This window comes from Eubalaena glacialis, chromosome 4, assembly GCF_028564815.1.
Source record: "Eubalaena glacialis isolate mEubGla1 chromosome 4, mEubGla1.1.hap2.+ XY, whole genome shotgun sequence".
Classification (NCBI taxonomy): Eukaryota; Metazoa; Chordata; class Mammalia; order Artiodactyla; family Balaenidae; genus Eubalaena; species Eubalaena glacialis.
This window is the reverse complement of record NC_083719.1, coordinates 181,575,606-181,586,822: the sequence shown is the minus strand read 5'-3', so window position 1 is coordinate 181,586,822 and position 11,217 is coordinate 181,575,606. Positions and strand designations below refer to the sequence as shown.

Here is an 11,217-nt window from a genome sequence, read left to right as displayed (position 1 = left end):
TCCACGCGAGTGGTTCCCGGACTCTCCATGACTATGTTGTGTGTGCCTATGCACCCACATGTCTCTGAGTGCAAAAGAGCCTAGGTGTGCCTTGCACGCACCCAGGTGTGTCTGCCAGCAGACCGCTCTGTCTGCACACCCCCATGTCTTCGAGACCCACAGTTATCTACGCACCTGTGAGCTTGGGGGCCCGTGTCTCTCCGCAAGAATCCACTTGCCTGGGTACCCACTCCAGCGGCGTACGGGAGGCAAGTCTGAGCATCTCTTCCTAACCCCACACCAAACAACCTCAGGTTGGCAGTTGAAATCAGCCACGATGGGAGTATTTATACCACAGGGATCTGCAAATGCTCACATCATGGCTCTTTTTTTTTTTTTCTTTTTCTTTTTGTGGTCAAGAGAGGTGGGTGTTAACCCTTTACCAACACACCATGGGGACCCATGTGCCCCATGTCACCTTGTATGTGCCCACATGCCAGTGCATGTTCATGGGTGTGCATGAGTGCCTGTGTCCCCCTGGATACACGTGACTGGTGTGTCCCCGTGCATCTGTGTGCGTGTACCCACGTGCTCGGGTGAGGCCCCAGCACCCCGTACCTCTTTGGCAGTTGGTTCCGCAGGAAGTTGTCTGGGTGGGGCGAGGGTGCTGAGGTCCCCCCCCGTCCCCTACCCCAGCTCCTCAGGACACCTGCATGCACAGGTCTGAGCGAAAGAGGAGGGCTCCCTCTTCTAAAACCCGGTCCTGTGCTGTACTCAGACCCCTGCCTCAGCCCCCGGCTGGGAGTGGAGGCACCAGCCAGGCAGGCGGCAATTGTGGAAGAGGAAGTTAGGGCAGAGTTGGGTCACCCTGCGGTTTACCCCGGGCTCTGGCCCACAGATGCCCCCCTCCCCGGGCAGGCTCAAAGCCCTAGCCATGGGTCCTGGGGGATGCAGGAGCTTGTAGCCGAGCTGGATACCCACAGCAGCGAGGACAAAGCTCCATCTGGTAAGTGACCATCACTGGGGAGTGGGGGACAGATGGACCAACGGGGACAGAGGGGTCTGCGGGGGAGGCCTGAGGGGCAGCAGACAGACCATCCACAATTTCTGTCCACCTTCTGGTCAGCCCACTTCCCGAGTGGGTGGGGGGAGGCTGCTTGTTCTTCTGCAAAAGTCTGTGGTCGCAAGAAGTTATACCTCAGGGGGGTGGGGTCCATGATGGGCAACAAAGCCAGACAGAAAGCTGGAGCCCCTTGTAGCCAAAGTCTGCACAGGGAACAAGGGACAGGGGATGAATGGGGGGTGGTGTGGATTAGGCTCCCTGTGGCAGAGTCGCCAGGGATGCTTTGCTTCTTAAACTAGAGATTTGGCGTGAAGAGAGAGGTCACAGACCTCCCTGAAACAGAACCCAAAGAGTGGCGCTGGGGAGTCTGACATTCAAAACAAATTCCCGCTTAAGACTGAGGTCTGAGAGCCAGTCCCGAGGAGAGCCTCACCCTCATCTTCCAAGGTCATCCAAGAAGGAGGACCCTCCACCTGGGCAGCCCTCCTGGTTGGAGCCCTCCCGGTGGCCCACCAAGGGGAGCCTCACTCACCCAGCTGCCTGGGGTGGGGCGAGGTGGGGGGGGAGGGCTGTGGTTCCTTCTGGGCACACCCAGGCCTGCTGCTTCCTCCCTGCCCTGGTTGCCAACAAGGCCATCAGGGGGGTTTCAGGCACTCTGGGGTCAGGGAAGGTGGCCCAGGAGCAGCCAGGAGGGGGTGAATTGGACTGGACAGCTGGGGCCAGGGACGATGGAGGTGGTGGGGTTAGGCTAGGGGGCACATCGGGGAAGGCCCTGAAGGCCGCACTCAGAGAGTGGACTCTCCACGGAGAATTCCACTGGCTGGGCCACCCGCGGTTCTAAGGAAAGGGCTTGACAACCAGTGACAGCCAAGGGAATGCTGTCCCTACTACCAGCCACCTTTGAGCTCCCTGGCCACCACCGCAAGTGAGTCCCTGTGGGAGGGCTTCCTGACAGAGGCAGGCTTTTCACTGGATCTTGAAGCACCAGTGGAATGGCAACCGCAAACCCATCAGTGTATCCAATCTGGGACATTCCCCACATGCGCCCTGGCCCCCCAGCCCCTGACACAGGGCTGGACACCTGCCAGCGCTCAGTACTGCTGTGGATGAGAGGGTGACTGTGTCAGCCAGTTGTGGGTTCAAGTCCCTGCTCCCCTGCCTCTGTGTGGCTGTATGCGAGTGACTTCACCACTCTGGGCTTCCGTTTGCTCCTCTGTAAAAGGGTCGTCGTAGACCTTGCATGTGAAATCATGGCACAGTGCCTGGCATGCAGTAGGTGCCCTGAAACATTGTCAGCCTTGCCTGTTCTCTCTTATTCTGTCCCTGTCCCAAAACCTGGCTTCCCTGAGCAATTCCTGCCCATGCCACAAGTGTGCAACCTCAGAAACTTTCTGTGCCACACCTAGAAAGAGGGACTAATGGTGGGTCTCAGTCTCTATCAAGTATGTGGGGTAGACTTGTAAAAATCATGGCAACCATCTCCTTGGACTCTGCTTGAGGTGGGCTCTTCCTCAAGAGGGGTGGGCTTTTAGCATCCACAGAAGCATCGGAACACAGCAGTGAGGTTCATTTTAGAAGATCCCTTGGGACCACACGCCCATGGAGAAGCAACTGGATGGAAGGGGATATACTGGGGGTAGGGAGACCCTCTCAGGAGATGAAGGTGGCTGGACCAGGTCAGGGCAAGAAGGATACAGATGCAGGAGGAGGACCGAGGACAGGACTTGGGGACCATTTGGTGGCTCTAGATGGGGTTCAGGCTAAGAGGGAATCCAGGACAAGGTGCTGATTTCTGCTTGAATGAGGGGATGGAGGTGATTTGAGAAGAAGCTGTGTCTAAGCTGTTTGTTACTTACCCTCCTTGTGTCTCAGTTTCCTCATCTGGACAATGGGAGTGATGGAAATGTCACTACTATCATCCCACCATAGAGTGGTTGAGAAGACTAAATGAGCTATTGATGTAAAACCTTTGGACTGGTGCCTGGCACAACATAAGCTCTTGTTAAATGTTGGCTTGGGTTGCTATTACTTCATCCCTGGCCTTTAGGCTGGCATGACCCACACAGCTGGCCCCCTAGTTGGCACCCCCTCCCAATGCCCATCATCTTAACCTGTCCCTACACCTGCCCACATGGACTCCAGGCCCACATGCTCTTCCAGAATCTCGCCTCTCCACATCAAGAGGTGGAATCAAGGTGGAGTCCCTTGTGCTTGGACTTGGGCAGACCTTCATGGGTCCCTCAACTAATAAAGTCTAGCAGAAACAATGTGAGATCATAAAAGACAAGGCCACTTATACCTGGCTATAGCGCTCGCTCTCTCTCTCTCTCTCTCTCTCTCTCTCTCTCTCTCTCTCTCTCTCTCTCCCTCTCTCTCCCTCTCTCTCTCTCCTTGGGAGCCCTGAGCCTCCAAGTGAGAAATCTGGCTTCCCTGAGGATGACATGCAGGAGAGACTATGAGAAAAGACCACATAGAGATGAAAAGAGATGCCCATGGAACCCCAGCTCTTTGAGTTTTCCCAACTGTGTGACCAAAGATGCCTTCTTGATGGCCTAGCCCCAGCCCATGTCTGGCTAAGATCTCATGGGTGACCCCACACCAAAACCACCCAGTCAGGCCACTTACTTCCTAATTCCTGTCCCATGGAAACCTTGAGAAATAATAAATGATTGCTGCTGTTTTAATCCACTAGGTTTGGGGGTGATTGGTTATGCAACAGGGAATAACCAGAGCACCCTGCATTGCACCCCCAAAACACAGTAGCTTCAAACAATAGCGCCTTATTTAGCTCATGGGTTTTTTTTTTTGTTTCTTGGGTTTTTTGCCATGCCATGCAGCTTGTGGATCTCAGTTCCCCGACCAGGGATTGAAGCCTGGGCCACCGCAGTGAAAGCCCGGAATCCTAACCACTAAGCCACGAGGGAACTCCCAAGTTCATGATTTTTTTTCTTCCAGTTTTATTGAGACATAATTAACATACAGCCCTGTCTATGTTTAAGATGCACAGCATAATGATTTGAGTTACATACATTATGAAATGATTTTCACAATACTTTTAGTGACCATCCATCATCTCATACAAATACAAAGTTAAAGAAATAGAAAAAAATTTTTTTGTGATGAGAATGCTTAAGATTTACTCTCTCGACAGCTTTCATGTATAACATACAACAGTGTTCATTATATGTATCATGTTGTACATTACATCCCTAGTAGTACTGATTTATCTTACAGCTGAAGTTTGTATGTTTTGACTGCCTTCATCCAATTGTTTAGCTCATGATTTGTTGGGTCAGCTGGGTGGTTCTTCTTGCCTCAGCCAATCTCTGCTGGGTTCACTAATGGATTCATGGGACACTGTCATGGAGGCTTCCCTGGAATCTGCCCTTTCTAGGGGTCAGGACACTCTTGTGTCAAGAGAGTACCCTTACCAAGGGTACCCTTACCAAGATGGCAGTCACCATCAACAAGATGGTAAAAGACCTCACTAAAATGGCGGAGACTCTCACCAGATGGTAGATGCCCTCACCAATATGGAGGTTATCCTTGCCAAGACGGTAGATACTTCTATCAGGATGGAACACATTCTGGGACTTCCCTGGTGGTCCAGTGGTTAAGACTTCGCCTTCCAATGCAGGGGGTGTATGGATTCTTTTCCCTGGTCAGGAGCTGAGATCCCACATACCTCATGGCCAAAAAGCCAAAAACATAGAACAGAAGCAATATTGTAGCAAATTCAATAGAGACTTTTTAAAAAAATGGTCCGGGGACTTCCCTGGTGGCGCAGTGGTTAACAGTCCACCTGCCAATGCAGAGGACACAGGTTTGATCCTTGGTCCGGGAAGATCCCGCATGCCGCAGAGCAGCTAAACCCATGCGCCACAACTACTGAGCCTGCGTGCTACAACTACGGAAGCCCGCACACCTAGAGCCCGTGCTCCTCAACAAGAGAAGCCACCGCAATAAGAAGCCCACGCACCACAATAAAGAGTAGCCCTCGCTCGCCGCAACTAGAGAAAGCCCGCACGCGGCAACGAAGACCCAATGCAGCCAAAAATAAATAAAATAAATTCTAAAATAATAATAATAATAATAAAATTTTTAAAAATTAGAAGATTGTCTGCATCAAAAAAAGAATCTTTAAAAAACAAGATGGAACATAATCCATACCCTGCACCTCCATTCAAACTCTCCACCAGCTCTTTCTACTATTACCATCCAGGACCAGAAGACCACCCTTTGGCAGGCCAAGGGGCTATTTACAACTCACAGTAACTAGCATCAGGTTAGAGGAGGTAATCCAAGTGGTAAATGCCATCAGGGCCTCCTTCTGGCACAGACACACAATAAAATCAGAACACTTTAACCTGAGACATTCAGGGTCACTTGGCCCTCTGCCTCCAATGACTCCCACCCATGCAAATCCACCCAGCCTTCCTCCTCTCCCCACAATATCACAGTCAGCTTGACAGCTCAAGGTGGGAACCACTGGTTCCTAAGCTAGTACTCAAGCAACACCATGGTCAACTCTGGCCCTGGTGAAATAAGAGAAATTGGGGGGTTAACCACAGTAGAAGGCACCTCCCACTTCTACTCACTACATAGTCCACCCTCCGTATCTACAGGTTCTGCATCTGTGGATTCAATTAACCGCGGATCATGTGCTATGTTTATGATCTGCGGTTGGTTGAATCCATAGATGCGGAGGACCGGCTATGGGACTTGAACATCTGAGGATTTTGGTATTCACCGCAGGTCCTGGAACCAATCCCATGCAAGTACCAAGGGATGGCTGTATATCAGAACTTTCCACTAAGTGGGTACCCTTGATACTGCCCATGGAGGGGATACCTGGAAATATCCCTTCCCCGTGATGTTTTACACCAGACCAACCCATCCCTGCGCCACATTCTCCTGTACTTTTCACTGCAGTATCAGTATCTTCTGTGGGTCTGTTGCTATTGTCGGTTTTTCTTCTGATTTTAGGTCACGAGATTCTATCTACTGATGTGCTTCAATTTTGATTGAATACCTGATATTGTTTATGAAAAACTGTAGCTATCATTGGTGGTTCTTCACCGTGTTATTTCCCTCCAGAGAGGTTTTACTTTTGCTTCTGGCAGATAGTGAAAGTAAAGGCAGGTGACTTTAGTCTAATCAGGGATTAAGCTGACTTGAAGCTGGATTTTGGTCTGGGTGAAGGTTGGTCCATTTCTGGTCTCCCCTTGCTCCTAGGGTATAGTCTTTGGTGACCCCAGCTCTCTCCTCTTTGTGAGCCCTGACTTCCAATGTCTATTTCTCCAGCCCCAGAAGACTGCCAGAAGCTACACTCAGTTTCTCAGCCCCTTTCTGGTCTGTTTCCCACTTAAGAACTGCATTTATATCAACAATTTGCTTGTGAGGAAAAAATAAACCCAGCATTGCATTATGTCTACCTCACCTCTCTAGGATTCTGACACCTCAAACCTTGGCTGCCAACGCCTTCAAATTGAGGGTGTTTTTTCTTTTCTTCTGATTTTATCCAGCTTTTTTTAGCTGGATTTACCCTGGTGGAAAGGTAAATCTGCAATAAGGTAGCCTGCCATCATTAGAAATAGGTATCCCTGTTGTATTTTTTTTTTTTTTTTTTATGGCTGTGTTGGGTCTTCGTTTCTGTGCGAGGGCTTTCTCTAGTTGTGGCAAGCGGGGGCCACTCTTCATCGCGGTGCGTGGGCCTCTCACTATCGCAGCCTCTCTTGTTGCGGAGCACAGGCTCCAGACGCGCAGGCTCAGTAGTTGTGGCTCACGGGCCCAGTTGCTCCGCGGCATGTGGGATCTTCCCAGACCAGGCTCGAACCCGTGTCCCCTGCATTGGCAGGCAGACTCTCAACCACTGCACCACCAGGGAAGCCCAACCCCTGTTGTATTTTTAACACAAGATTTTTATCAAGCCTCCATTGCTAACTGTGCTTGACTCACTGTGTTTCTCTGTTTCTGGGCTCCTGGGTCCCTGTCTTTGTTGCCATCAGTTTGATGGAGGTCCCTCCTGGCTTCTCACTGCTTTTAATTTCCATGAAGTTCTCATATCTGCTCTCCACCCAAAGGTCTGGAAGATCCAAGAGGCATTTGTAGTCTGTCCAGGGAAAAGTATGTGGTGGGAGATGAGGAATTAAAACCTGGAGCACAGCAGAGGAGGTGATTTTTTAAATCTCCCTGAGCTGTTATCTGGATTTCTATGTATGTATCTGTCTGTTTGTGTATAATTGTGTGTGTGTGAGCATATGTCTGACTATTTGCGTGTGTATGTTTGCCATTGTCTACATGCACTGGGAAGTGTATTGGGTGGTGTTGGTGTACAGAGTGTGTGTTTTTATGTCTTTTTGTGAGTGAAAAATTTGAAGGCCACCTACTCATAATAGGATAGCGGAAGTGATGAGAGAGGTGCAGATGGGGTCACCAAGGCCAGTGGGGAGACCATGAAGTGGCTAAGGACAGAGCCCTGGGAACACAGAGTTTAAAGGTCAGGCAGAGAAAGGAAGAGGAGCCGAGTCAGGAAGGGAGACTGAGAAGGAACAGACAGAAGAAGAAAAGGCATGAGAGGAATGGATTTCAAGAAGACAGTGGTCATACTTGTCCAGTAAATGTGAAACTGAAAAGCGCCCATTAGATTTAGCCCCAGAGAGAGCTAGAAGACTGGAGAGGATGGAAATAAGACTTCAGTGGATGATGGAGCCGAGTAGGTATGTGTAGGTAAAGACAGACTTGTGGCTAACCCTTTGAGAAGGGAGGGTGGAGGCTGAGAGGTCACTGAAGAGAGAAGGGACAGCCAGGAATTTTTCAGACATTAGTGAAAATGCAAGTAAGGAGGCTTCCACCACCAGGGGGCAGCACTTGTACAGACAGGCGCTGGCTGGCACCCACACAAATGCACACAGAGATAAAGACACAAAAGTAGACACAAAGAAACCCAGGCAGACACAAAACCCCCCCACAAATACCAGATGCAGATCTCCCCAAGTCCCAGATGAGTCATGTAGATCCAACCCCACAGATACTGATGGGCATTCAGATACAGACACACACACACACACACACACACACATACAGAGGAACACAGAGATTTTTAAAACTGCGTGGATAATACTATTCAGCCATAAAAAAAGGAAGGGAATCTTGCAATTTGTAACAACGTGGATAGACTTTGAGTGCATTATGCTAAGTGAAATAAGTCAGACAGAGAAAGACAAATACTGTGTGATCTCATTTACATGTGGAATCTAAAAAAAAAACACCACCACCAGGGACTTCCCTGGTGGCTCAGTGGTTAAGAATCCACCTGCCAATGCAGGGGACACGGGTTCAAGCCCTGATCTGGGACGATCCCACATGCCGCGGAGCAACCAAGCCCGTGGGCCACAACTACTGAGCCTGCGCTCTAGAGCCCACGAGCCACAACTACTGAGCCCATGCGCCGCAACTACTGAAGCCCGCACACCTAGAGCCCGTGCTCCGCAACAAGAGAAGCCACCGCAATGAGAAGCCCACGCACCGCAGCAAAGAGTAGCCCCCGCTCGCCACAACTAGAGAAAGCCCGCACATAGCAACGAAGACCCAACACAGCCAAAAATAAATAAACAAATTAATTAATTAATTAAATTAAAAAAAAAAAACACCACCACCAAACTCATAGAAAAAGAGATCAGATTTGTGGTTATCAGAGGCAGGGGGTGGGGGTGGGGGTGGGGGTGGGGGAATTGGATGAAGAGGGTCAAAACGTACCAACTTCCAGTTATAAGATAAATAAGTCCTGGGGATGTAATGTACAGCATGGTGACTATAGTTACCACTGCTGCATGGTGTGTTTGAAAGTTGCTAAGACAGTAAATCCTAAGAGTTCGCCTCAGAACAACAACAACAAAACATTATTTTCTCTTTTTTTTTTTTTTTGGTATCTGTATGAGATGATGGAAGTTAACTAAACTTACTGTAGTAATCACCGTATATGTAACACCTTCAACTTATACGGTGCTGTATGTCAATTATATCGCAATGAAACTGGGAAAAAAACCCTAAAATGCTTATATACACCCCCCCATAGACAAGTTGACACTCAAGACTTGAAAACACACACTCTGTGCTGACACACAAATGCACTGTCAAAAGCACAGAGACAATGACACACACACACACACAAACACTCAGACATTCATGCGTACCCAGGTCCACCTCAGGACCCAGTCTATACTTCTTTTCTGAGGACCCCTCACTGCACCCTTCAGCTCCTACTGGGAATGTCTTGTCCAGCCAGGGTGAAAAGCCTATAGGGCAGGGGAGGTGGGGGGTAGTACTAAGGACTTGGCCTCCTCCAAGGCTGGAGTCCCCGGGCCCCCCCCCCCCGCCCCAGCCCCAAGCTCCCATCAGCTGATGCATCTGGCAGCCCCTGCAGACAGTCTCCGCCCCTCTTGCTGGCAGCCCCGTCCTGGCAGATATTCCCAGCCGATTGCCTTCGTCATCCGCTGTTCACTCACATGCTCGCACACACGGCCCGCATGGCTAGCTCAGCACTCAACCACTCCTGGCCGGCCCTCTCCAAGCTCTGGCTGAAGCGGTGGGCCTTCAAGAGAGGTAAGGGGGCAGGCAGTGAGCAGTGAGCACCGGCCACCCAGGCAGGGCTCCCTGGACAGCCCGCCCACCATCCCACCCCAAGCCTTTCCTCAGCCCAGGGGCACAGAGTCTGCCCGAGCCAGCCCCAAATTTCATGATCTCTGGTTCCCTGGGACCCCAACAGAACATCACAGACTTGTGGGGTCCCTCTTGTCTCAGAGGAAACGTCTCCCCAGGCTCAGCCAGGAACTTGTCTTGGGAGGTAAATCTGTAGAAGGAGAATCCATCCTAGAACTGGGGTAGCCTGGTGGCTTCCTGGGGGCTCCTGACGCTATTTGTTCCCGGATGGCTGCAGGACAGAGGTTCAGAGAGGCAGCAAAAGGAAGGAGGTTTGAGACTTCCAGAAATTCTGGTAGACACCTCCCTAGAACACACACACACATACACATTGGCTGGTAGTTCCCCTGGGTCCCAGGACTTCAGTTTACTACGTGGGGGCTGGAGAGACCCTTGTATCATATTCCCCAAGGTCTGGGTGAATTGCTTTTGCAAAAAGGCATTTCTTAAATCTCGGCAGGAGTTTAGTCCTGGAAGATAGCCAGATGGTGTCCAAGGCCATGGGGCATGGGGGATAGTGTGATAGGAGCCCCCCGTACCCCCTGCATAAGCCGAATACTTGTTCATGAATGAGTTTCCATGCAGGAGAGCAGTCAATAAGAAGATTCATTAGCTTGTTCATTACATACACTCTGGTTGAGGACCTGTCGTGTGCCAGGCACTGTGCTGGAGGAGCCTGGAATATCGAGAATATCGGGGGACCTGGAGGCTGGGGCTGGGGAGGGAGACGGTGGCGTGTGGACGGAGATGCAACAGAAGAGCAGTCATAACGGTGGAGATTGCTGCCAGTTTTTGAGCCCTTGTGAGGTTCAGCTCAGAACGGAGGAGTGATGATCTCAGGGTCACACAGCGAGTACAAGCTGAAGGAGCCAGGATTTGGAACCAGGTCTGTCTCAAGGCTACCTCTGTGGTGTGTTCTGACCAGTGAACAAAGCTACCAGTGTGGGCAGCTGGAGGGCTTGGGGAGGGTTTTTAAATCCACCAGTGGACGGTAATGTTAGAGAATTAGGGTATCAGCCACGGATCCCACCTGGGACCCAGATCCTTATGAAGGTCTACCCACTCTTGGCCGCCCAGCGCACCCTGTCTCCCTGCCCGGGAAGGTTGAAGCTGTGACTTATAGGCCGACAGGTTGGGGAGTGAGCTGTGGGAACCAGTGGTAACTCTTCAACCCTTTTATGGCTGATGCTGCAGGGGCTGCTGTTGGAAGAGGCTGCCTAGAACTCGAATACAGGCTGATAGGCGGCTCCTTAGCGAGAAGCATGGGGGTGGGGAGCAGAGAGGGACTTCCTAACCGAGTCCTTCCATTCTTTTGCCTTTCTGTGCCCTTCTTAAGCTCTGTAACTGGCTGTCTGGGCACCAGATGGGACCTCCTGGGAAAATAATGGAGTGGATTTGGAGAGGCAGACAAGACTATGGAAGTGGGGTTGGGACCTGCAGGAAGTTCCCTGGGGCAGATCCCCACTGGCCCTTCC

The 11,217-nt window shown here is 50.9% G+C and overlaps 1 protein-coding gene across 1 annotated transcript in view; it reads left to right on the top strand.

Annotated features, from left to right (window-relative positions):
- The first annotated feature begins 431 nt into the window (after positions 1 to 431).
- Positions 432 to 11,217, top strand: part of LOC133090700 (rho guanine nucleotide exchange factor 18-like) — a 28,387-nt gene continuing 17,601 nt past the window's right edge. Inside the window, exons 1-4 of the mRNA XM_061189061.1 lie at positions 432 to 492; positions 878 to 985; positions 9,494 to 9,646; positions 10,556 to 10,628. Coding sequence (XP_061045044.1) covers positions 432 to 492; positions 878 to 985; positions 9,494 to 9,646; positions 10,556 to 10,628 — 395 coding nt within the window. The remainder of the gene's footprint in view (positions 493 to 877; positions 986 to 9,493; positions 9,647 to 10,555; positions 10,629 to 11,217) is intronic.